Below are 27,375 nucleotides of genomic sequence, written 5' to 3' on the forward strand. Positions count from 1 at the left end.
TTCAGGGTTGTTTGGGCTAAGTGATATTTTTAAATCAAAATCAAATAACTAGGTTTAGAATTTTCAAAGCTTATAGCAATTTAAAATGTTTAACATTCTAAATAGATGTGCAGTGTGGGGCAGTGAAGTGAAAGAAAGTTGTGAGACGTCAGCAATTTCTAGCAGATATATTGGGTTTAGCATTATGGAGCATGCGTTTCACCAGATCTCAAAGCAATAAGTTATGTGCGAAAGAGAATTAATTTTGGGGGCAAATTTGCTTGCTACATATTCAAAGGTGCGATTTCTATTATGTTGTGAGTGCGCCTTCTATACGTGGTCTTTCAATCCCCGACTTCTTTCCACTCTATTTGGCGGAGTTTGAATATCAAGTAATTTGTTTTCTATATCAACAGTAAGTAAGTTGGCACTGCACCACACATATTGAAAGCGTTCATTATTTTCGGAAAAGTTAAACGCGTTGTGTTCGATTGATTGATTCAAATAAAGTGGTATCGTCAGCAAATGAATTGAAGTCGAAACAATTTGAAGAGCTGACAGTAGATTAAGAAAAAATGGGCCCAAGAAAAGATTCCTGTGGGACCCCGAATTTTAATTATTTGTATGAAGATGATGAGATATTGATATTACCACTGTAGTCAAAAGCATCTCTTACACCGTGATGCTTAATAAGTTTATGGAAAAGCATATTGTGATTTATAGAGTCAAATGCTTTTTATGATCTATAAATATGCTAAATGTGATACATCCAATTTCCATGTTATCAGCAATTACAGAGATCAAATCAGCCAGGGCAAGTGTTGTGTTCTGTTTTTTATAAAATCGGTATTGAGATTGGATAACCGTATTGAGATTGGATAAAATGTGTTTATGGTCAGAATAGTTTATAAATTGTTTATTTATGAGTGATTTTGAAACTTATAGGGCTGCTTTATAAAATGGCTATTTTTAGAGCATCCAAGAAGTTACCTTGGTCCGTGAACATTTAATGGTAAAACAATTATATTAGTTACAAGAACAAGTGGTGAGTTAATACCAGAAAATATGTTGGGTTAGAGAAAAATTTGATTTGATTCACAACTTCTGCTTCAGAAACGAGATAAAAGAGTTCAGTTGATTACCGCTCAAATATCGGTCAATTACGGCGAAGAATTGATTAAATTTTTGTAACTTTGATAGATTTATGTATGTTTTATAGGTCTTCGCGTTGTGGGCGTTACCGGACTGGATTTTATCTTTCTGAATTCGAATTTCTGCTTAGTTTACTTGTCTTAATTAAAGCTATTTTTTCGCTTTCGCCAAGGTTTGCGAATACCTTTGTAGTTATTTCGACAGACTAATAACTTCATATTTTTGAATGACATTGAACAAAATTTTTCTGTGAAAATGAATTTAAACGTCAGGGTGACAGTTATATTGTGCACTGACTGCCAGGCGATTGGGCGACAGGTCGGCCAAAAAAAAGTATCATAATTATGGCATTTAAAAAAACACCGTTTGTAAATATCATTAATGAAAATATAGTCTAAATTCTGTAATATCCGAAACGATAGATCCGCACTTGGATAATTGATCCCAAAGACCACCCTGCGAAGCAAGCGGTCGAAACAGTAAATAGAGCAATCCCAACACCGCTTTGTATGGCTGAAATAAACTAGCTGATATATGCAACTGCGCGTGCCATCATAGAACAACTAGATCAAACCCAACAAGCGAAGAAATAAAATAAAACACATAAAGCCAATTTGGAAAATTGAGAAAGAGATCAAACAGAAACGAACTATCCATCTTGTGTGAAATGAAGTTCGGTCTCGAAAAGTGTGGCAAGGGGGAGATTAAGAGACTGTATACACCACTCATGAAAAAGAAAGTAAGGAAAGCATATTACAGACGGGTTAAAATGCTCTTAACGAGTGAACTCAATGCTATCAACAGATTCGAAGCTATTAACACCCTCGCCATACCTGTTGCAAATTCCTCACCACCTGCACCACCCGCAATTTGACGTGTGTGTATTTACCTGCTAAGAACAGCAGGAGGAAAAGGCATGGTCCAGCTGGACCCTGCAAACTCCACAGACCCCCTGATCCAGTTGGTACAACAAGAGAAAAAAATCTACATCGAAAATACAAACAGGAGCTAGAAATGCCTTATGAAATCCAACCAAATGAAAATGATATGCAAATGAACTGGAAGAGAGGGTAATGCATGTTAAGTATCCGAATGAATTGAAAGAGGCAAAAGTTAACTAACACGAGACAAATCAATGGCTGAAAAGTGTTGGACTCAAAACAGAAACAGAAGGACTGATTGTTGAAGCACAAGACCAGCGCCTAGCAACTATATCATATAATAAGAAGTAGAAGATAAATATTCATATTTTGAGAATTTTCTTAATTTAAAAGAATATGTCTCAATATGCGCTTAAATTAATTGGTACACTGTACACTGAGTATTCCATAATCATGGTGCAGCCACAGCGAAAGCTGTCACCACAGATCGCCAATTTTGACTGTGATACCGTCAGATGTTGGCCAGACATCAAAGCAGACAATGATGGCAAATATAGTGTCGCCAATTCACAAATGTATTTCGGGGCTTAAGTTCAAGTGTCTACGATCACGAGTCAAATTTGATATCTCGCTAATTGTTTTAAAGCTTTTAAAAAGCACAAACTAACACAGGAACTTCATTTGCGAGTACGTCGATCTTCTATTCAGTATAAACGATCGATGTCTGTGACACCAATTGCCGCAAATTCGCCTTCATTTGAATAAGAATTCCCTAAAATTAATAAATATATCCAATCCAACTTATTTTCTATGGTTATGAATCTTTGTTTATGGATCATGTAAGGATAGTTAGTAATATTTTAATATTTTGGGAAGATATAAATTGTTTTTTGTTTTTAATTATTGGTGAAATGCATATATTTCGTTTCTATGAACCGAAGTAACTTATAGCGCGCCAGAGCTCAGATATGATAACACTGAAAATCAAATTTAATGTACATTCACAGTCATTGTTATAATAAAGTTGCATGTCGTTGACTATTTGATAATGGAGAATGTTTTGTCAAATGTTTTCTATTATTATCTCTGCCATCGAGGTAGATGAGGACGGAAGATCATTTGTCAATGTTGCTATACCAGTAAAATGAGTTTAATTCAATTTGGGAAACATTTAATATTTGCAACTATTTCAATGCTCATATTTGTTGAATAAGAATGATTTGCATATGACTTCACACGCTTCGGATGACAATCTGCAAAGGCAATGAACGTTCACCTTTTTGTTGGTTTCTAAGATGTCCATTGTTACAGTATCTCTTTCTAATTTAACTGCGTTGCAATCGTGTTTGTCGCCCCCTGACAGAATTATACATTTGTTTGGATTCTCATGCTGTCAAAATTTGTATATTGAAATTGAGTTTTGGCATTCTATTTTTTATTCTGTAAAATATGATGATTTGGCAATGACACCAGTCAATTTTCTGAGCAACTGTGCCAACTTGTAAACACTTTTCACAACGTTGTACGCTTTTTTTCATCAGATCATGGTCAGCTCCTATGAAAATCTGCTAGTATAATGAACGTTTACAAGTCTTTCAGTCACTTCTTCGATCTATATTCCACGTGATTCGATATGACAGCAATATCGGTTTACGGTTACGACCAGTTTTTGTCGATGGGAGTGAATTGTTTACTGCTTTATTGTGCAAATCTTTGAACTTTTCGTGAACATTTGAGACTGTTTTCACTACTTTCAACAAAATCAATTACAAATACGCTCCATGTATTGACTATGTCATTGGCGTGTGTGTATAGGTGCCAACATTTAATTATAAATTAACTGCGCCACCTGGTTTGCTTATATGGTCTCCCATTCAGACATGGAACAACTACAGTCGAGGGATTAAATTTTTGAGTGAGTAGACAAAATGTTTCGTTTTAATTGAAAATCGTTCCGACTGTAGCCGGTCTAATGTAGACATAATGACTGCAGCTTAACTGAAAAAAAGGTCGACCACCTGTCAACGCTGCTACGACATTCGGCTGAACTTCGAATTGAGTTCGAATTGGGAGCTATTTATTATTTGGAAGTATTTCAAAATTCATATAAATTGAAGTTGAATGATTCGGGGGTTGACCTATGACCTATATATGCTTCAGATGACAATCCGCTGATATAATGGATGTTTACTAACGGTCCTCGGAACTAAGCTTAGAATATTTTAAACGGTGGCCATTATTGTTGGCTGAATGTTGGCTGGCAATTTTCTCGAAATGCAATTAAATTATGGCGTAACTCGAAAATGTAACTCATATAATCGCTGTGTAATTCGGGTATCTTTTTACTAGTAACGACGACGCCCCTTTCGTCGAATAGTGGAGATTTGTTGTGTTAACGTCTAATGAGGGCGCCCTTTACTTGACACACTTCCAAGTTGGTGTTTATCGATTGGTAATTTCTTGTGGCGTATTTGTTACGAATTTTCGGTGTTGGGCGTGAATTTGTCAAACACGACTAGACATTTATGTTAGTTGACGACATGGTAACCACCGTCAGTGATTATTATTGTAAGTACTCTGAGTGGAAATCTGCAAATCAGTGAATTTACGACTGTGTGTTGATGTCGCTGGGGTCATGCCAGTGAGACACGACACGTTGATTTCTCACGAATATGTTTGAATAATTCATCGTCCACGTCTAACTACACTGTATCTACAGGTATGTACTTTATTTATATGTGCCAATGAATAAAATATTAGATTATGTACATTTGTTTCACCTTACAGTAATCTCGTGTAATAAGTGCGCCCTCACATGTCAAAGTTCGTAATCGTCGACGACGTTACATTGGTTTAGTAATAAGTATTCACAAAACCAATGGTATAACATGGACTCGCCATTGTTATACATGTATGAGACCCATATATCTTGCGCATACGTGGCGTGACGACTACCGCCCTTGAAGATACTAAAAACTCAATCACAACAAAATGTACGATACTGCTTGATGATGTTTTGCTATTGTGAATATTTTAGCTATTGCATTTATTACAGTACACATTGTACTTAACATGTCATGGTTTCAGATAAAATTTTGCCGACAATACAACATAAATTCAGTTAGAATTGTTTATATTCTATATATACCTTTTTTTTCTAGATTGAAGAATGAAATCTTGTAGCATTCGGCGAATTGCTATATGGACACATCCTCGTACACTTTCCACTGTCCTAGGACGCTGCCTTGCGGGCAGGGACGACACAGTTTGTTTCCATGAGCCATTCGGTGTTCCATTTGTAGCCAGCATCAATAAAACTAAATCAAAACCTCCAACAATTTCTGATCACAGTTTCAGTAAGGTGAAGACAATGCTTGAAGACGAGTATCCAGCAAAACCCATCATTGCCTTTAAAGACATGGCAAAGCATGTGGTTGGAAGATTCAATCAACTTCCAGAGGGATTCACACATACTTTTTTGATTCGTGAACCTACCAGAAGCTTTTTAAGTTTCTATAAGTTAACCAAAAACACAGAAATGAATGAAGGTTTTCAGGAATTACTTTTTGCTGACAACATCGCATTATTCGACCTTCACCAGTATGTCACTCAGAAATTAAAACACCCTACAGTTATCATGGATGCATACGATTTGTCACATCACCCAGAAAAGATGTTAAAAATGTTTTGCCAGAAAGTTGATATCCCGTTCAAAGACAATATGATTAACTGGGAGACAGGGAACTTTGAAGGATGGCACCCCCACTGGAAAAATATCAATTTCCGTGAACATGTTTTTGGTCGAGCAATCAACAGTAGCAGGTTTGAACCCCTCCTGGATAAAGATGAACAGTTGGATTCATCATTTGTACATGTTAAACACCAAGAGGCTCTCGCCAAATCAAAAGAAAACTATCAAATACTTTATGAAAAATGTTTCAAACCATCAGATTTTGATAAATAAATCACAGCTAATTTTATCCTTTCACCACATGTTTTCATCACAAATTCCTGTTTATAGTCTGCACTTTCCTTCAGATGATTGGGGCAAAAATAGCCAAATTTTTTGAGTAAAACTGAAAATTTACTCAAATTTTGTCTCTTGGCTCCAAAATTAGGGTTAGTTTCCAATGTATTAAAAAATATAAGAAAAAAGTGCAGACAAATTTGGGTGAAAAAGTCTGGTGGTGAAAAGGTTATATACAAGATCCACAACTTATGTGAAGATCTTTTGTAATACTGGCTTTACATTCTTAATTGCAATTTTCACAACACATTATTGGGCAAATGCCAGATCTTGTGCATTTCCATATCTTGCTACAGTGCCACCAGCTGGCCTTCAATCTCAGAGATTAGTTATTTGATGAATGCAGACTCAAAATAATTTATACATGAGGTAAAATCAATTGGGGATTCAATGGTAATGGATAACAGTGAATTATTGAATTTGCAATACAGACCGAGTTACATTACATTAGACTTTAATGGTTGTTATCATAACTGGGTTGGTCAGTGTACATGACATTTTATACATGTTTGGTATGTAATTCCTAACATGGTTGCATCATTTCCACCAATCAGATTGCAGAATGCCCATGATGTTATCAACATAGAATTGACAGAACTTGATTGGTATAAGAGTTTTTTGAAGTAATGAAACTGTTTGAACCTGTACTTTTTTGGTTAGATTTATAGAAAATCATGTTGATTTTATGTAAATTTCGCTATTGGACCCTTCACTGAAAATAACATTATCAGGCCGATAGTGAAATTACCATATTAGCAATAAGTAGACTGAGAAACGCCTAACTGCAGGCAAGTTTGAAACAAATCATAGAATGGCAAAGTGTCATGGTGTCGCCCAACTTGTGCCTTGTGACCACAGTGTATGTTACTTGTCATTCTACACCCTATATACACACTGGTGACTAGTTACATATTTGCAAAGCATTGAACCAAGACGAGCATTTCATTTGCTGAAACGTTTGCATTTATATTGATGGTAGATCAGTCAGTACTAACTAGAGGCAAATATTTTGATATAACCATTGTACATGTATTTATTATAAATAAAACAGAACAAAATACACAAATTGAGGTGCACTAGAAACAATAACTGAAACATATTTAAAGTGGTTGGTTTTTTGAGCTTTGTATTAACTGAATTTACCTTTGCACAATCAAATGTTTTCTCCTAGAATATCATTGCTGATCTGAAAATATGCACTGATCTACACTGTTTTTCATTCTAAATACATTTCACAATGTTTTTGACTTGCCAAATTTTATGGTGACTGTCAATCTTGCAGGATATATTACCTAAGTAAATTATATTGAAGGCACATTTTCTGTCTGAATTTTTTTATTTCCATGTGAAGGTCAACACCAACATGTTTCTTGTTGGAGTTTTAATTTGCTTCCACGCTTTTTATCACAATGATGTTTGAATGATGAGCATGGAACTCTTTGGAAAGGCAAATTGGGTATGTAATTTATTGTTGATTCTGTTTTGAATGAAAAACAAAGGAATGATCAGATTTTCACTCAAAAATTGTATTTGAGGAGAACGGATAATGTCTCAGATAAAAGTGAACTGATCATAAGATCTTTTGTAATAATAAATACATTGCATTACAGTGAATGGCATAAAACTGGGGATGTTAAACATTTTATAAATCAAAATGACTGGTAGAATTCAAATGGACCAATCCAGAAACTATTCAGCGACATCATTAATGAGCTAGCTCAACATCATCCAATCAAGCCCTTCATACGTAGACAGTAGCGCTTGCTATGTCACTTAAGGGGCATACGTTTAATGTGTTTTTTTCAATATTTTTTTTTTTATTTAAAATTATTGATGGTTATGACAGTATCTATGACTGCTTTTATTCTATACAAAAATTCCACTTTATAAGGCTTATTTTGATGTTTTTCATTTCAAAACATTGCCACTTTGTGATTGCTTATAAACACAAGCACAAAATTTGCATAAAAGTAATCCTAAATGACACTTGATGAAAGATCCAATTTGCATATCAATAAGTTTATGTACTTGCAGTACTCATTTTGCCCAACCTTCCGCTTTTACTGCTTTTTAATTGATCGCTTAATTTCCGACTGCGCAGTCTTGTCAGACCAGAAACTGACCGCATTTTAATCGCATTTTAATTGATTTGGATCTTGCGAGCCAATCATTATAATTGAATTTGAAATAAATATTTACAAATTACTATAAATATGTTTATAAACTTAGGTACACCTGTATAGACTGGTAAAAATAGTACATGGATATGTGTCTACCCGATTTGTAAAATATATTTGTAAAAAATTTTTACTCAGCTGCCTGTGAGCTTCACATACTGTTGTAGACAAAACAATGAAAGATACATCATTAAAAAAAAATAATACCAATTAAAGTGAACACTTTACAATAATTTTACAGAACTATATTCATAATATAAGATACATGTATACACAAAATATTCAAAATAATAAAATCTAAAATTAACAGATGAAACTTGACATATCATAAAATGAAGTGATATAAAATATGATTTTTTAGAAAGTATACTACTTGTGCAATTTGACATTTAAGCAAGATTTCACACAGGGATGTAAAAAACAATTGTTGCCGTGACTGACATTAAAATTTTGATGCAATGAAGACAAATTTGACCAATAAGCATATGTGAGTTAGTTGCTATGCATACATGTAGCATGGACTTGTATCAAACACAGCCAATCACTGATCATCACCGTGTAATCAGTTTGAAGTTATTTCTTGGTCTACTCAATTTGATGGCAGTATGCAGATTTTAAGTTTGTAAAATTGAGATAAATTTTCCAATTAAAAAAGATTAAATTTGTAATTTGTTTTTGGCAAGTAGAATACCTGCAGGTCCTCAATCCAAAATGCTATCAATGATTCAACACTTAAAGTCTTACGACTATCAATTTAACACTGAATTTTTACAATCAAATACAATGTATTAATGATTAGGGAAATTTTGAGAGACAAAAGATCACTATAGAATATCCTGCTTAAAGCACCACTCGATATGTAACGCACTTTGAAACATTGTGTATACATCAAATGGGGTTTATTTCAGACACTGAAAGATGTGATGTGTCGCATTAAAGAACTGCACTGAAATTTACGCTGCTACAAACCTTTGTGTTTATTTCCCGCAATTCAGTTATTTCGCACAAATTTATCCCACAAAACAAAAGCCCTTATAAAGTACAACAGACGTTTCTCAACATGTATCAGAATATATTGTCAACTATCTGATACAGTAACATATATTCATAATGCTGCAAATGCAAGACAGTGAATTGAAATTGTTGAAAGACTTCAAGCTGATAATTGTAAATGAATTGAATAAAAAATATTTTGCACAATAATAAATGATTTGAAATTTGAATGTTATATAACTAGCCGATTTTAAGCATTTGCACCCAAGCATAGAAAATCATTTAGGTGTGCCAATGTACTCCTTTCACAAGGACGTAAACACTTTGGGCTGTAATATGACGAACATAAATTTGACTACTACTGATTTTTTTAAAATTTTAATCGTATACTATACGTATCCGACTTAGTGCCCAGGCTACTCATTCCCAAAACCCTGTTTTTAGTCAAGCACCCGCCCCCTTGAAAAAATGATAGAAATGACTGTTTTAAGTTCACGGTGTCCCAGATTAGGGAAAATACATGGTTTTTTTGGGAATGTGTCAGTACTGCCATCTTTTCCCAGATACTCCTAATTCAAGCCATGTATGTACCAAAGTGAAGGCACGTAATGACAGTATTTACTGAAAGAAAATTACCAATATTAGGATTAAGAAAAAAAAAATTAGGGTCATCCTACTTTGTTGAAGAAAATCTATCTTTAAAATTAAGTGAAATTATTTATAGCATGTTTTGTCTTTTAGGTCATTTTACCATTTTTTCACTACAATTTCACTACAGTTGTTTTACAATGTATTGAAAAATTGTCATTATTTTTAGTGTTTTTTTTAATGTCAAAATGTGTTTACATTGTTATCTATAGAGCACAATGTTAAAGACAAATTGCATTTGTTGGCACTTTTTAAAACCCAGGAAAAAAGGTACCCCATCATTCACAATATATTATTTTTTCAGCCTATGTCACCAGCCTATAATTTGAGATATGGCATAATATCTGTGACATAGGAACCCATGGTAAAAATGTTATAATACTGTCAAAATGGCCACTATCCACTAAAATTCAACCATCATTTTTTTTAGAAAATTAAGCTGGTGACCGCAAACATTTTTAAAATCAATATCCTTATATTGTCCGGAAGTACAATTAATTGGAAAATCAATAAATTCTGGGTATTTTTATTTATGAATAAGCTTCTACCTTAATTAAAAATGCACTTATTCAGCATTGAGTGTACATTTTTAGACTGAATATTCTCTAGTGGCTGATAAGAACAACATGTTGCTTGTCTGAGTTTTAAGACGAGCTGCTGTCGTGCTGTTGATTAGAATGATGTTCAAATGACAGGCACGGAGATCCGTGGGAAAGTGCTAGTGGTGTCAGGAATTTATAAAAACAGAATATGTCACTTAGATATCCATGTAATGAACATCACATCCCATACCATACAAGTTCCATGTGTGCGTCAATCTAACTTTGTCTAATGGTATGTGTTTTGTCTAATGGTATGTGTTTTGTCTAATGGTATGTGTTTTGTCTAATGATATGTGTTTAGTCTAATGGTATGTGTTTTGTCTAATGGTATGTGTTTTGTCTAATGGTATCACCAAACTTGGTAGACAATTAGAAACTGGTGAGAGGTCATCACCCTACACAAAAAAATTTAAAAAAGTGCAAGACGTATTCTGTGATCATATGAGCAAGAAAAACAGTCCAATGTTACCATTAAAAAGTACATGTCTTGTAATTCTGTAATTATCTTGCTATTTGTGTGACTGCAAATAGGATCACACCAGATGTATCAACTTAATTAAAAATCCTTGGTTATGTTCATTTTCAGTTCTAAGTCTATCAGTAGCAAGACATACCACGCACGACTGTGTGTTGCAACTCTTTTCAAATTGTGGGCAGTTTTAGCAGCATACAGATTAAAAATATAACACTGATTATGATTGAAATGAAATTTTTTTTTTTTTTAAGATGATATGTGAATATTAATATGCATGTATATCCTGAGTAACTCTTATAGATTACACACATAAGACACATTAAGGAAGCATCTTTAGGACGGGGGTTGTTGCACTGCACATGTTCAAATATTGTGTAAATATTATCCAGAGTGGCAATTTGCATAAAAATAGGATACACAAACTTGAATGAAAAAACAAAGCTTTTGTCCAGACATGTTATGCAATTTATACATTTAGGTGAAAAACATAACCATGTTTATGCGAATAAATGAGATTTCAAAAAACCTAGAAGTGTTATCTTAGAAGTTGATCAATACAGTTCAATGAACAAGGATGGGTTTGTTTGTTGTGGGCACACAGGGGTTCTCAATTTCTATCACCAGTGTTTTAATATACATGAAGGTTACAAGTGAAACTCATATATTGACAAATTTGTCTGTGACCCCGTTTTTTTTCTTAAATACACTTCTATTCACAAAGTATCACAATTTCCCTGAACTCAATAAAACTGTATTGACCACCTTTAAAACTGATCTAGCCTACACAGAATTTTTCGAAAAAAGTCAATTTTATCTTATAATGCAAAAGGGGGGTGAAAATTTACATGTATATTAGAATAGTTAGATTGAAACTCATTTTCAGAGTAGGGTACACTTTGACATGAATGGCCACACCAAATATTTCCTCATTTTGCAGATCCATGAAACGCATCATAATAAACACGAGCAATGTAATGACCACAGCCTTTTAAGAATTGACTATTATAGTTGCATGTAGTATGGTGCTACTGTTTTGCAACCTGTTGTACATTATTCCCCTCATGCACACAGTATATATACAAATAATATATAAATTAATTTGAAAGTTTGCAACAATAAAAAACAAAATTCTTAAATGAATATTTACAACTTTTTAAAATAATTTTTCCTCGTATTGCATGTTTGTGTCAATATTTATCTCAATTGCAATTTACAATATTTGACACATCAAAAACTTGTATCAGTAAATTCACTTTGGCCGAACACATCACATTGACCATATAAATAGGCCAAGGGAAAAAATTCTCAAAGATGCCTGCCTAAAAGAATAAAAAAAACTTGAATGTCCTTGTTCCTTTCTACACTCTCTATTGTTTTTTCAACCGTTGATCTTCTTTTTACCCAAACCAAAAAAAATGCCTAGCAACAAAATGTGATACAAGACACAGAGAGGATTATTTCCCTTGGCTGTAGTAACCTTTGCAATGCAGAAACGTTTTTTTTTCTCTTCTATTCTATCCAAGGTCTTTTGGTCCCACATTCACAGCAGTATTTAGCGTGTGGCACTGGATACTTTGTACCACATTCATAGCAGAATTTGGAAGCTCTTTTTCCATTGACATTTTCCATACTGCCGGCAGGTTGTCTTGTTAAATTACTACTTCCTGCTGATGGCCTGCCATAAAGAGGAGGAGTAGGTGTTCTAGTCACTATAGTATCCCTATGAATGAATACACAACGATGAAATGAGATGAGATGTTCACAGTTTAAAATTTACATATTGTAGAATATATTTTTTTAGCTTGGAATTAATTTTCGCTGATAGGATGATTCTATGAAATAAAATCCAGCAAATATACATTTTTTCCCGAAGTTTTACATACAACTTGTCAAAAATCAGTGAAAATAAATTCCATACAAAACACTTAAAAAGTGTTTAGAGCGAAAATTTATTCCAGCTAAAATAAAGTATTCTACAGTATGACTTTTCACACTGACAACCATGAGTGGAAATGAGTGATTTAACCCTTTTAATGTAACACCAAAATACATCTCAGAACAAGCAGCCTTTCAACTGAGATAGCTCCGCTTTTTCTTCCATATCACCAAGCAAAATTTCAAGACACATGTTTTACGAAATAAACTCGCCATAGAAGCCAGTTTCAAAATGCTAATATTGACCATTTTCCATGGCATTTGGAACTCTTGTATCTCAAAAAATTGTTTGGTGACCTTTTTATTATTCGGTATTTTGATGCCATGAACAGGGATTTTTTTAAACAAGGGAACAGGGGCACAGCGCCCTCATGCCATGGCCATGCGCCCCTTACCCTGGGGAGCAGATCCTCTGGCAACCATACAATTCTGAATGACCAGGGATCACATGTGGCCACAGTCTTCAACTGTGACCTGTCTGATAGTAATTTTGGCCCCAAGGAAGCCATAGAATGCTCCATTTCAGAATTAACAAAAACCCCACACCCTGGTAGGGAGAACCCTACCCCCCCACACTTGGTGGCACCGCTGAATTGCAGTGCTCCCTCTTGCAGTTTTTTTCTAGAAAAACCCCTGCATGAACCCACAATAATGAAAGCATGAACATATTTATAATTACAATTATTATATTTAATGATTCAATGTAGAAGTACATGATTAGAAGTAAAACGTTACCCACCTCTGCATTGTACCACTAGGAGGTTTGGATCTCATTCCTCTGCTGCCAGCTGACCCTCGTGACCCTGCAGACGTTGACCTTGAATTTGACCCACCTCCATAACTATCCCCTCCCCCTGATGTTCCTTTAGGTGACAAGCTGTTATAACCAGGGTAGTCAAGATCATCATAATAACTGGTGAGGGAAAGTAAATGGAAAGGATTTTTAAAGTTATTGTCGTTAAACCGTACAAATATGACGGTGAGATAACTATGGTCTATGATTGATAGATTCAAAGTTCAAATCCTTCCTGGGGTTGAACTCTAAAATTGAGATTGACCTCTACTCTGGGCAAACTAACTTGCACACTGAATGTGGAGGCCAAATCCACTGACAGAGATTCATTCACCTATGAATGCAACTTTGAAGGAATCTTTGTTAAGGTCCATAGATGTTTGTGTTCAAACGACATGATTGATATCAGGATAGCACATTAACCTTTTCACCACTAGAATTTCTTGCCCAAATTTGTCTGCACTTTTTTCTTATATTCTTCAAAATTTCTGGAAATGAACCTTAATTTTGGAGCCAACAGACAAACCTTGAGTCAATTTTCAGTTTTTACTTATAAAACTTGGCTACTTTTGTCCAAATCTCTGGAAGGAAAGTGCAGACAATAAACGGGACTTTTTTGTGATGAAGAAAGGGAACTGGTGGTGAAAAGATTTATAGACATTTAATGGAGTGATGGCAGTACAAAAAACATCAACCACAGATTTCAAAGTGTTCTATAGACACATTTATGTAAATTTAGTTCAGGCCAGTCGTGTCTGATTGTAAACATCAACCACAGATTTCAAAGTGTTCTATAGACACATTTATGTAAATTCAGTTCAGGCCAGTCGTGTCTGATTGTAAACAGCAGCACAGTCAGATTTCAAAGTGTTCTATTACACATTATGTAAATTTAGTTCAGGCCAGTCGTGTCTGATTGTAAACATCAACCACAGATTTCAAAGTGTTCTATAGACACATTTATGTAAATTCAGTTCAGGCCAGTCGTGTCTGATTGTAAACAGCAGCACAGTCAGATTTCAAAGTGTTCTATTACACATTTATGTAAATTCAGTTCAGGCCAGTAGTGTCTGATTGTAAACAACAGCACAGTCAGATTTCAAAGTGTTCTATTACACATTTATGTAAATTCAGTTCAGGCCAGTAGTGTCTGATTGTAAACAGCAGCACAGTCAGATTTCAAAGTGTTCTATTACACATTTATGTAAATTCAGTTCAGGCCAGTAGTGTCTGATTGTAAACAGCAGCACAGTCAGATTTCAAAGTGTTCTATTACACATTTATGTAAATTTAGTTCAGGCCAGTAGTGTCTGATTGTAAACAGCAGAACAGTCAGATTTCAAAGTGTTCTATTACACATTTATGTAAATTCAGTTCAGGCCAGTAGTGTCTGATTGTAAACAGCAGAACAGTCAGATTTCAAAGTGTTCTATTACACATTTATGTAAATTTAGTTCAGGCCAGTAGTGTCTGATTGTAAACAGCAGCACAGTCAGATTTCAAAGTGTTCTATTACACATTTATGTAAATTAAGTTCAGACCAGTAGTGTCTGATTGTAAACAGCAGCACAGTCAGATTTCAAAGTGTTCTATTACACATTTATGTAAATTAAGTTCAGGCCAGTAGTGTCTGATTGTAAACAGCAGCACAGTCAGATTTCAAAGTGTTCTATTACACATTATGTAAATTCAGTTCAGGCCAGTAGTGTCTGATTGTAAACAGCAGCACAGTCAGATTTCAAAGTGTTCTATTACACATTTATGTAAATTAAGTTCAGACCAGTAGTGTCTGATTGTAAACAGCAGCACAGTCAGATTTCAAAGTGTTCTATTACACATTTATGTAAATTCAGTTCAGGCCAGTAGTGTCTGATTGTAAACAGCAGCACAGTCAGATTTCAAAGTGTTCTATTACACATTTATGTAAATTAAGTTCAGACCAGTAGTGTCTGATTGTAAACAGCAGCACAGTCAGATTTCAAAGTGTTCTATTACACATTTATGTAAATTAAGTTCAGACCAGTAGCGTCTGATTGTAAACAGCAGCACAGTCAGATTTCAAAGTGTTCTATTACACATTTATGTAAATTTAGTTCAGGCCAGTAGTGTCTGATTGTAAACAGCAGCACAGTCAGATTTCAAAGTGTTCTATTACACATTTATGTAAATTTAGTTCAGACCAGTAGTGTCTGATTGTAAACAGCAGCACAGTCAGATTTCAAAGTGTTCTATTACACATTATGTAAATTCAGTTCAGACCAGTCGTGTCTGATTGTAAACAGCAGCACAGTCAGATTTCAAAGTGTTCTATTACACATTTATGTAAATTTAGTTCAGACCAGTAGTGTCTGATTGTAAACAGCAGCACAGTCAGATTTCAAAGTGTTCTATTACACATTATGTAAATTCAGTTCAGACCAGTCGTGTCTGATTGTAAACAGCAGCACAGTCAGATTTCAAAGTGTTCTATTACACATTATGTAAATTTAGTTCAGGCCAGTAGTGTCTGATTGTAAACAGCAGTACAGTCAGATTTCAAAGTGTTCTATTACACATTTATGTAAATTAAGTTCAGGCCAGTAGTGTCTGATTGTAAACAGCAGCACAGTCAGATTTCAAAGTGTTCTATTACACATTTATGTAAATTTAGTTCAGGCCAGTAGTGTCTGATTGTAAACAGCAGCACAGTCAGATTTCAAAGTGTTCTATTACACATTTATGTAAATTTAGTTCAGACCAGTAGTGTCTGATTGTAAACAGCAGCACAGTCAGATTTCAAAGTGTTCTATTACACATTATGTAAATTCAGTTCAGACCAGTCGTGTCTGATTGTAAACAGCAGCACAGTCAGATTTCAAAGTGTTCTATTACACATTTATGTAAATTTAGTTCAGACCAGTAGTGTCTGATTGTAAACAGCAGCACAGTCAGATTTCAAAGTGTTCTATTACACATTATGTAAATTCAGTTCAGACCAGTCGTGTCTGATTGTAAACAGCAGCACAGTCAGATTTCAAAGTGTTCTATTACACATTATGTAAATTTAGTTCAGGCCAGTAGTGTCTGATTGTAAACAGCAGTACAGTCAGATTTCAAAGTGTTCTATTACACATTTATGTAAATTAAGTTCAGGCCAGTAGTGTCTGATTGTAAACAGCAGCACAGTCAGATTTCAAAGTGTTCTATTACACATTTATGTAAATTCAGTTCAGGCCAGTAGTGTCTGATTGTAAACAGCAGCACAGTCAGATTTCAAAGTGTTCTATTACACATTTATGTAAATTTAGTTCAGACCAGTAGTGTCTGATTGTAAACAGCAGCACAGTCAGATTTCAAAGTGTTCTATTACACATTTATGTAAATTTAGTTCAGGCCAGTCGTGTCTGATTGTAAACAGCAGCACAGTCAGATTTCAAAGTGTTCTATTACACATTATGTAAACAAACATGGCTGCCACCAGGGTTTCACCAGACTCCATACAAAGAAGTTCGCTGATTCTGTTCTAAACTTTTTGGATTACGGCGTTCCCATGATGTGTCCTTGGAAGGAAAAGATGTATAATAATAAGACTATTACAAAGTTACCTCAAAGTATGCACGATAACCTTATTATTATACATCTATACTCACTTGTAGTAGTGATTTAGTTAGATATAACAACCATGAAATTCCAACGAAGAAATTTACATGATTCATGCTTGCGCCATGATTTACATTCAGGAAAGTTATGTAAAGGTGTGCAATGTAAACAGTGTTCAAATGTGACGCTTATTTTCCAAATAAGAAAAATGTTCACAACAAGTTCCAGTTTATCAGGAATACTTTTGAACATGTTCGTCTATAAACAAGTTTTATGGATAGTTTAATTCTGTTGCTTGTGCTGGAGACAACATTTTGAGAGAGTATTTTCAAACCATTTTTTGCTGCTACAAAACTTCACAGAATTAATTTCTCGAGAAATTAAACAAGCAGCCTGTCGGCTGAGATAGCTCCGCTGTTAGCAATGCACATTTCAATTAAAGAACTGAAGACATCATTAGAAAATGAACAATATGTATAGTATCAAAGCAATCAGACTTACAGTTTTTAACAAGAAGTCGAAAATATCACTTTCTACCAAAAATTACAAAAATATTCACCAAAATTAGAGAATTGAAGATATCATTACAAAATGAACAAATCTGAGAGAGAGAGGTCCACATGTAGTACCTATATATGTAATATCAAAGCAATCAGACTTACAGTTTTTAACAAGAAGTCGAAAATATCACTTTTTACCAAAAATGAACAAATCTGAGAAAGGTCTACATGTAGTATCTATATATGTAATATCAAAGCAATTGAACTATTGGTTTTTAACAAGAAGTCGAAAATAACACTTTTTACCAAAAATTACAAAAATATTCACCAAAATTAGAGAATTAAAGATATCATCACAAAATGAACAAATCTGAGAGAGGTCCACATGTAGTACCTATATATGTAGTATAGAAGCAATTGGACTTGCGGTTTTTAACAAGAAGTCGAAAATATCACTTTTTACCAAAAATGACAAAAATATTCACCAAAATTAGAGAATTAAAGATATCATTACAAAATCAACAAATCTGAGAGAGGTCCACATGTAATACCTATATATGTAATATCAAAGTAATTGAACTTGCAGTTTTTAACAAGAAGTCGCAAATATCACTTTTTACCAAAAATGACAAAAATATTCACCAAAATTAGAGAATTAAAGATATCATTACAAAATCAACAAATCTGAGAGAGGTCCACATGTAATACCTATATATGTAATATCAAAGTAATTGAACTTGCAGTTTTTAACAAGAAGTCGCAAATATCACTTTTTACCAAAAATGACAAAAATATTCACCAAAATTAGAGAATTGAAGATATCAACATGAAATGAACAAACCTAAGAGAGGTCTACCCAAGGTACATATACACCAAGTATCAAAGCAATCAGGCTTGTAGTTTTCAAGAAGAAGTCGAAAAAGTAAAACATTGACACGAACGACGACGGACAATCACTCATATGATAAGCTCCGCTCGACAAAGTCGACAGCGGAGCTAAAAAGCGATATACAGTATTGTTGTTAAGGGGAGGAAGCACAAATATCTTACCTGTTTAAATCAGCATTCCTGTTACCTGGCAGTCTCTCTAAACTTTGTTTTTTTCCTCTGTTAGTATAACCATTTGCTAGCCCACCACTGCCTGTCAGAAAGAAACAAATACAAATGTCAACTCTCAGTCAACTTTTGTGAAACAATTTATTTATTTGAAAAATTATGTATATGTCTAACATTAACGAATAAATCATAGAGTATTTTGTTTAATTAATGCACATTAAAAATATATGATCACCGAATTACCTTTGGTGTAAAAAATTATCACACATTTTTGAGGTCTCATTACATACATGTATAGTGAGAACAAATTATTTGTGATTAACCTCGTTGAGCGCCGAAATCAACTACAGGCACCATCCACAAAATAATTCAACATAAAATGTTGACAAAAATTTTCCTTTTTTAATATAAACGAGAAGTAATGTTCTATTTTGTCTGTTTGGTCCAAAACCTGAGAAAGAATTATGGGAAAATTACAGAAATTGTACACCAATTTTCAGCAGGATTTGGCTCTCTATTTCGTACAGAGTGAAACAAAAATAAAGTCGATGATTTGTGTCCAAATCAACGAATTATGCAATACTAATTCACGTTCTAATTTCATGAAACAAACAATGTTTTTTATGCGCACTGTATACATTTGAGTCCCATATCAAACAGGACATAGCGCAACGGCTACCACCCTTCAATGTTTATAATTTACCTGTTCTACCATTGATTGTCGTTCTGTCATTGGGAGAATCCCTTTTACCAGCACTATTGGATCTACTTCCACCACTACTGACTCGTTGAGTTGGACTGGTTTTCTTCTGTCCAGGTAATGGTGGTTTATACTGTGTGAGTAATTAAACAAATTAGAGCATACAAAGCTTCATCAATATTGTCTTCTAGCGGTTGACTTCAGAATATGTTCAGCAAAGATAGATATCATTTCTAAATATTGTGATTCCATGCAGGGGGACAGAGAATGTAGATGGTAGTACACATGTCATTGTCATGTAATTAAAACATTTAATTATTTATGTATTGTAGAATACTTTATTTCCGCTTGGAATTTATTTTCGCTGAAAGGATGGTTCAGTGAAAATAAAATCCTGTGAATATACTTTTTTTTTCTTGTATTTCACATTCAACTCGTCAAAAATCACTGAAAATAAATTTGATACAAAACACTCAAAAGGCCTTTTCAGCGAAAATTAATTGCAGCTAAAATAAAGTATTTTACAGTATGTTAAAAGGGTTATTTACAAACAAAATCTGCGATTATAATCTTTCAACGACAATGGTTTTTTATGTTATAACCTATTTAACATGCAGAATTCCACTGTTTTGAGTAAGCTGTACATACTTTTTAAGGCAAATGATCACTGTACTCAACCCAATCAAAACTAAAATGACCTAAACATCATCTTCTTAATGCATACCATTTTAATAAGATTTTAATAGCTCCTAGAATCACTCACTAATTACTTGCATCACTTTGTCCAGGAGCCTCATTTCAAGCTTGCAGGCGATTTTTGAAAAGCAAGGCCTTAATGACATGTTCTGTGAAAGTGACAAGCTCATTGTGTTGCTTCACAGTTGACAGCACAGTTTTTAACTTACCCCTGTTCTTGTTTTAAGCTGTTCTTTTTTACTTGCGTTAGGAGCTATCCGTTTTGATTTTTCTGCACACCATGGTATGTGTCTTTCAGCAGCGCCTTCGTTAAACCGCCTATTACACGTTGGACATTCAACATAGTCTAAAAAATATTAAAAAAACAAATTTACTTGTGGAATTACAGATAATAATGTTTTCACATAATGGTGAAGTTGATTGTGAAACTTTTTTGTTCGTCCAAATAAATAATTTAATACCTGACACAATGTAATGGGACACATTGGGATTCAAGTTGTTGACTGTCATCAGGGTGTTAGCCAGCCACCAGTCCACCCACCAAACAGACTGGCAACTTTGATTTTAGACTGGCAACTTTTTCCCATTTTTCTGTTTTTTCCTATTGTTCTTTGATAATTTTACCAAAATATATCCAAAACCATCTACATTTTTAGGAAGTTGAATTGTTTTGGACTGGCAGTTGCAAATTCCTGCGCTAATAGCCTGACTGTCATATAGGTGACTTGAAACACAAACAAAAATGTTGTGGCCCCCGATTCATCTTATTTACACTTATTTTGTTTATAAAATGTAAAAGTCGTTTTTTGAGACCCCTATATCAATGTATAATTTCTGTTGCATCAATGACACCTCAGTGAATTGGCATAGCTAGTTGTGTCACAGCAAATTTTTTGTGCATCAACTTAGCAGACAAGCTACTTTGATTGAGGATTCCTACGATATCATATACATAGGATCAGCAACTAATCAGAACTTGTGTTACAGGAAACATTTTAGAAAGGTAAGTTCTAATTGGTTAACAAACTTAAATCAGATTCATCCTGCATTAACCTTTATACATAGTATTACTTGCCAAAATTTTGGTGTATGAATTTGCACTTTTTTGACTACTGAGTGCAAAGCACACAATGGGAGTCTTTGCAGTTATCCTGTCTGTATGTGTGTGTCCTTCTGTTCCACTGATATCTCAAGAACCACACATCGGTTTTTAATGACACTTGGTGCATATATGCTCTGGGCCAATGCGCAGATTTGATTTGGTTTTGCTAAAATATATGCATATTAATTACCTAATTTGCATGATAATTAGCTAATTTTTAGCTGTTCACTGTAGTCAATCCATAAGTTCATGTTTCCGGACTGCATCCGAGAAGGACTAATAAACATGTATATGTTATATACTTACCTAAGTTTAGTGTTGCTTTAGGAGGAGGTGGAAGAGGAGCACCAGTTTTTAAGGCATGGGTAACACCTCTGGCAGCCCTTATATTTGCTATAAATTCTTCATGTTTTGATCGCCAGTCACCTTTTTTTTTAGACTATTAAGAAAAACATGAAAGAGAACACAGCATACTACTTAGATTACCGATATATAGTAATTAAAACAAGCCAAATTTGAAAAATAATAGTTTTCCCTTCCTCGGCTTCATCTTGTAATTTGTCACTTCACACCAGAGGAAATGATCCATTTCCAACTGTACACTGTAAACACACCTAAACATATTTACTGTAAAAGCATTAGTTTTCATGGGCTTTCAACCTCACACTTTGATACTTCCCCATATGTCATCAAGCTTTCTTGAATCATATGTGTGACATGATGTATAATGTAGGGGTAAAGTTTGATTTCCATCAGTCAAGACGTGTCAGAGATGTGGCTCTGATACAGCATTTGTGAATATAAATTGTATGCATGTCGGCAAGTTTGAATCCAAACTGAAAAACAAAATGATGTGCATGAATTCAATTAGCGATGTAAATTCAGCAAAATGATCAAAATAAAACACAAAAAACAAAGCAAAAGTTGGTGAGATAACATAAGGGGTCCTACTAATTAACACACAGGCATGCTTGGCAGTGTCTGGAGACGTGCGGGGGCGAACGAGGGAAAATAAGTGACGCACGGGTCAGCAGTAGCAATCCTTGTATCGTATAATGTTTGTTTATGCTCAAAATTTGCAACAAATTCTAGCAGCTATCCACACTTTTTGTGATTGATGCCTGGGCATTATGACAGGTCAAGTCCGCCATGTTGTTTATTAATGTTGGTTAGTGGAACAATACCATTCGATCTACATGGGTGACAATGCACGTACACGCATCACTTATTTCTCCTCGTCCGCCCACGCGCATACCCGCGTGTTAATTAGTAGGGCCGAGCAAGTTATTTCTTGTTTCAGTAAAGAATTAAAAAAAAAACATTTGAAAGCGTTCCCTAATTGGCTACAATGTAATAAATTTGGTTTGGCAAGCCAATGAAAGACAATCTTGCAAATTACAACATTTAAAACTTACTACAGGGATATTCGCTTCAAAGCTTACCTTTATTCTGTGTGACTGTTGACATAATTAGAAAGATTACCAATTAGGTTACATTAATGTACCTCATAGTCCTAAAGCTGGATTTTGAAATACTCTGAGACTAATGGCAAAAGGGGTGGAAGAGGTCATTAAGACTCACTCATACCTAACCCTAACAGTCCAGCCCACCCAATGTAATTCAATATGCCCTTCCAAATAAATATAAGTGAGGGTATATACAATTGCATTTGGAGGAGGGGCACTGAAGGGACTAGGTAAGGATTAGTTATGGTGAGGGCCCTAAGAAACTCTTAACCAATGGGGCAAGTATGATTTCATACTATATGACATTATATAAAGTATGCCAGGATTCTGCAAGCATCGACTGATGCCGTGGGTGGGATTGGTTGAGGGTCCAGCTTGTGACTTTTTAAACCTCAATTCAAGGAATTGTTTTATAAAATAATATGTATTTTTTATCTATTTCATTTATATAAAAACGTTTAGCGTGAGAAATGTGTGAATGCGATTAGTAATGTAACGATTTGAATAAATCGCAGAAATCAAAACAGAATAAATGTGTTCTGGTTTGATGACATCATAACGATCTGTTCATCTTTCTACTGTATTTTTAGTATCAGTTGAGATAATCAAGTGTTTGCTTTAGGAGAACGTAGAAAAATGTTGTAATATTCAAATGAATCTGTGGCAGAGATTGATTAAGTACACTCAGTCGGTGCTTGAAGAATGGCATTCTATGAGACCCAGCCTTACGGAATGATGAAGACCATACTGTCTATGCTTGCAGGATATATACATATCCTAACTGGTACTTACTGGAGGTACTGTGGTAGGTTGAGTCTTTTTCACTGAACTTAATTCACCTAAAGTTCGTTGCTTTGAAGAATCAAATGTTTTTCTCTGCTTGCTGGCATTTTTCTCACAAACACGCATGTGCCTTGTCTGAAAAAGATCATAAACACACAAAATATATTGATTGAAACATTACAATCTTTTCCACAGCTAGCTGATAAACTTAGTTATTGGCTCAGCATCACAATACTCGACTGGACACACTTATTACACTACGTACTCACCAAAACATCTGGTCTAAATGTTCTTCCACAGACGCCACAGGATTCAAAAGTAGCAGGGTTGAGATATTCTCTATCTGTAAATATATGAAGTAACTATTAACACATCGCCCATGTTTTTTTATACATCTGTGAAGGTTTTCAACATGTGATGAGTTTATGTTAACCACTTCAATTTATTGAGTCAGTGACAAACATGTAATTTTTGTAGCAAGGATATTTCACTGGGGTCCTAAAAATGAGAAGTCAAAGTGTCTTTTATGAACTTATAAACTCAAGAACACTGTAAAATGACAATTATAGACTTTATCATGGAAAACATGCTTTATTTTTAATTCACACTTATCAAATCAAAAAAAGCAGACTCTGCAAAAAGTCTGCAAGAAAACATGTACCATATTTGTTCTATTTGAAGTGCAACATAATAGATATACTGAATCAATAAAATATGATTTATTTTCTCTATAGAAACACACCTGTATGTACATAAACACTAATAGACCCAAATGCAGTATAATGGTTCTACATAGTGCATCATTTACCAGCTTATAGTAAATGTACAAATTTGGCTTTTACAATGTCAGTGATTTGATAAAACAAAGGAATCTGTGAAGCTAAAATCCCATGAAAGACACTTGTCCTACATGTGAAGGGAGCAAAGTTAAATATTCACTGCAAAATAAGGTTTTCCCTATACATGTACATGAACCAGAAACCTTTGACTACCAGTACCACTACTTCGCTAGGCTACTTTCCAAATTATTATGGGAGTTATTCTCAAGTCACAACAACCATTTTTTTTTAGTTTTAGATATGGTTTCATTGCTCATAAATATAGCAGCTTTGTACCATGCATATGATACCAAGCTCCACTGACAAACTTAGGCTAGACCACAGGTCCTGTATACAAACATTTTCAGAATGTTGTTGAATAAGGCAATCATTTTCTGGCTGAGAATAGTTCAACTTTGAATAGTGTTTCATATCATTTTGATCAGCAGTGGCACACGATCGTGCATGGCGCCATCTTAAATTTGCTCGCTCGCAAAGCATTGCCTGCCAGAAATTATCCATTGCCTTTATATTCCACTGACAGATTTACATATTACACACATTTACATATTACAAATATTTACATGCTTTTAATTCCTCATCTGATGAAGAGAAATTTATAATGAGCAGCAATGACGAAAAACTTTATAGAATTAATTGACTACATTTCTTGCTGCCTGTGAAAAACGAGAACAGTTTCTTTCAGAGTAGATACATGAATGTTAACTCATTATGAAATTCATGGTAACTGTATTATTTAACCATTCATTTCTTTGACATTTTTTTTGACATTTCAGCTTTTTTCTAACCAAATCATTATTATGATGTATATGCCGAAAAAGGAATGTCAATTTTTTTTTATGGTGATAATAAAGTATTTTATTTTATTCAAATTATATATATTTTCCGACCCTTAAAAGTAATCTTCAACAGGTAATAAACAGTTCCCATGTCCACTTCAGTGAACTTTTTTTCTCACTAATTTATAGTACTTGGGAACCTCTGGAAACATTTGGAAATAAATGGCAGTTCTTAGCGTGTTAGCATGTACATACACTACAAAAAATACACATCATATCAGCGATCCGATGTTGTTGTTGCAATGAGTCGTTACATTCATAGGAATGTTGAAGAACATCATGGACCACAGATTCCCAACGAGTACATACTTGAACAGCGTTCAATGAACTTAACTCAAAAGACAAAATATTGAAACTAACCATATCATGAACTGGCTAGCTACTATATACTACAACATGGGTTGCGAGAAAATTGAGGACAAGTTACAAATGTTACCGAAGTTACTTAGATGTCATGTTTACAAATGTAAATACTTACCACCGACGTCGTCGTCGTAGTCCGCCATTTTGTTTTGGATAGCAACAATATCTCGATACTATAAAATGGTTCGAGAGCTTCACTGAGGGCGCACATATAGCTGAACTCACTAGAGAGTTTAAGATTTGCGTACGTAACGGGAACGTAACGTAGTGTTCTAATTTCGTTTGCGTTACGTTCTCGGGTGTCAGAAAACGATTAAGTACAAGCGCCCACAACGGGAACGTAACTGAAACCAGAACCATGTCAATCCGTCTCTCATTGGGCAACAATAACTACCTAATAAAATTTGTTATGTCATTTCACGTCCGGAATCAGAATTAGTAGTTAGTTCACAGACATTTGACAGAGCTCTCACTATTTCCATCCACACTGCTGAGGTCCTAGGCCTGTTTGCCGAATCCTCTTTCGCAGAACAATATCATGCGTTTTCAGTGGGTATAAATGTCAGCTAAAATACATCCAATATTTCTTATTTCATCATAAATATTCAAAAACATTCTAATATAAAACGTTTTATCAATGTCAATGAAAATTATTCAAAATTGACAGCGAGAAAAGCTCTCGGAAATCAACTACGAGTCAGTCACCTTGATCACGTTCAAAAGGACTGCCGAACGACCAGGCAACCGATGACGTCATTGGTTCGCGCGGAGGTCATGCACAAAGCAGTGACGTATCCGTTCTCGTATGCGCATCTTAATGTCTCTAATAACACAAAAACGTAAACTCAGTCTTAATATTCTAATATAAATTACGAGTTCAAAACCTGCTAAAACTGCCACGGAATACAGTGTAGTAACACGGACAAGTTATATATATCAAAGAACAGAGCAAACGTCACTGGACGAGATTTTGCGAGACTTCAAATCTAAAATGGCTGCCTTCTATTATTATTAATTTTGAGGTCAATAGTCATTCCAGAGAAAGTCATCCCATTGAGGAAGAATCGAGGGAAGAAAATCTATACAGTTTAACTCATCTTCGGAATAAAGGTAAGAACAATTATCTGAGCTCAGACACAGTAGTAACCACGGGCGCTTGCAACAGGATTTATGGTTAAGGGAGATAGGCTTGGGTAGGGTTATATACTAGTATATAGAAATAAAGACTTTATTTCTATACTAGTATATAACCCTAAACAAGCCTATCTCCCTTAACCATAAATCCTGTTGCAAGCGCCCGTGGTAGTAACTAAATGCTGGGTTGCTAGATAGTCAATTGTGACGGCGCCGGGATTTAGTAATATCAATTATTATTCTGATTCATGTTCGTGTAGTTGAAAAATGAATGGATCCTTGAGAGTGCATTCGTCAATACTGCTCCGTGTGCAGGACATCTACTAATATTTATAGGGTAGCACTATGAAGGAACGATATTTGGATTTAATGAGCATTAATTTTGTATAATTTTACGTACTTTAATTTAAGACAACGTACACTATATGAGTTATGATCATATGGGTCCAGTATGTGACAGATAAGATATGGGATAATAATTAATATTTATAATGGATGATTGAATTATAATAATTCCAATTTGGACATTTATAACATACTATTACCTCCATGTATATTTTTGCATTGTGTTCCGGGGTCGAAATTAAAAAACATGATAAGCTAGTTATCAAATAATTGTTTCTGATTTTTGATCTAAACAGATATTACAGATTACT

General features: G+C 34.5%; 3 protein-coding genes across 3 annotated transcripts in view; 2 read left to right on the forward strand and 1 right to left on the reverse strand.

Annotated features, from left to right (window-relative positions):
* The first annotated feature begins 4,441 nt into the window (after positions 1–4,441).
* LOC146734597 (uncharacterized) lies at positions 4,442–7,354 on the forward strand. The gene is made up of 2 exons (XM_085508045.1): positions 4,442–4,731; positions 5,174–7,354. Exon 2 carries the CDS (start codon positions 5,182–5,184, stop codon positions 5,974–5,976), a length of 795 nt encoding a protein of 264 aa, XP_085364171.1. The 5' UTR covers positions 4,442–4,731; positions 5,174–5,181; the 3' UTR covers positions 5,977–7,354.
* LOC102800620 (zinc finger C2HC domain-containing protein 1A-like) lies at positions 7,047–25,737 on the reverse strand. Its single transcript, XM_085508044.1, has 9 exons — positions 25,701–25,737; positions 23,814–23,887; positions 23,554–23,679; positions 21,602–21,734; positions 20,403–20,539; positions 19,501–19,630; positions 18,792–18,882; positions 13,609–13,782; positions 7,047–12,654 (listed from the first exon to the last, which is right to left on the reverse strand). Exons 1-9 carry the CDS (start codon positions 25,726–25,728, stop codon positions 12,444–12,446), a joined length of 1,104 nt encoding a protein of 367 aa, XP_085364170.1. The 5' UTR covers positions 25,729–25,737; the 3' UTR covers positions 7,047–12,443.
* Positions 25,738–26,619: 882 nt separating this feature from the next.
* Positions 26,620–27,375, forward strand: part of LOC100370487 (myotubularin-related protein 9) — a 69,494-nt gene continuing 68,738 nt past the window's right edge. The window contains exon 1 of the mRNA XM_085508048.1: positions 26,620–26,695. The gene's annotated coding sequence lies outside the window, so the exon portion shown is untranslated. The remainder of the gene's footprint in view (positions 26,696–27,375) is intronic.

The sequence above is a fragment of the Saccoglossus kowalevskii genome, chromosome 14, assembly GCF_978046115.1.
Source record: "Saccoglossus kowalevskii chromosome 14, keSacKowa6.1, whole genome shotgun sequence".
Taxonomy (NCBI): Eukaryota; Metazoa; Hemichordata; class Enteropneusta; family Harrimaniidae; genus Saccoglossus; species Saccoglossus kowalevskii.

Coding starts and splice junctions, on each gene's coding strand:
- LOC146734597 (XM_085508045.1), top strand. CDS start 5,182: ATGAAATCTTGTAGCATTCGGCGAATTGCTATATGGACACATCCTCGT.
- LOC102800620 (XM_085508044.1), bottom strand. CDS start 25,728: ATGGCGGACTACGACGACGACGTCGGTG. Junction 18,883..19,500: donor GACAATCAATGGTAGAACAG/GTAAATTATAAA, acceptor TCTTTCTGACAG/GCAGTGGTGGGCTAGCAAAT. Junction 13,783..18,791: donor AGGAATGCTGATTTAAACAG/GTAAGATATTTG, acceptor TTCCCTCACCAG/TTATTATGATGATCTTGACT.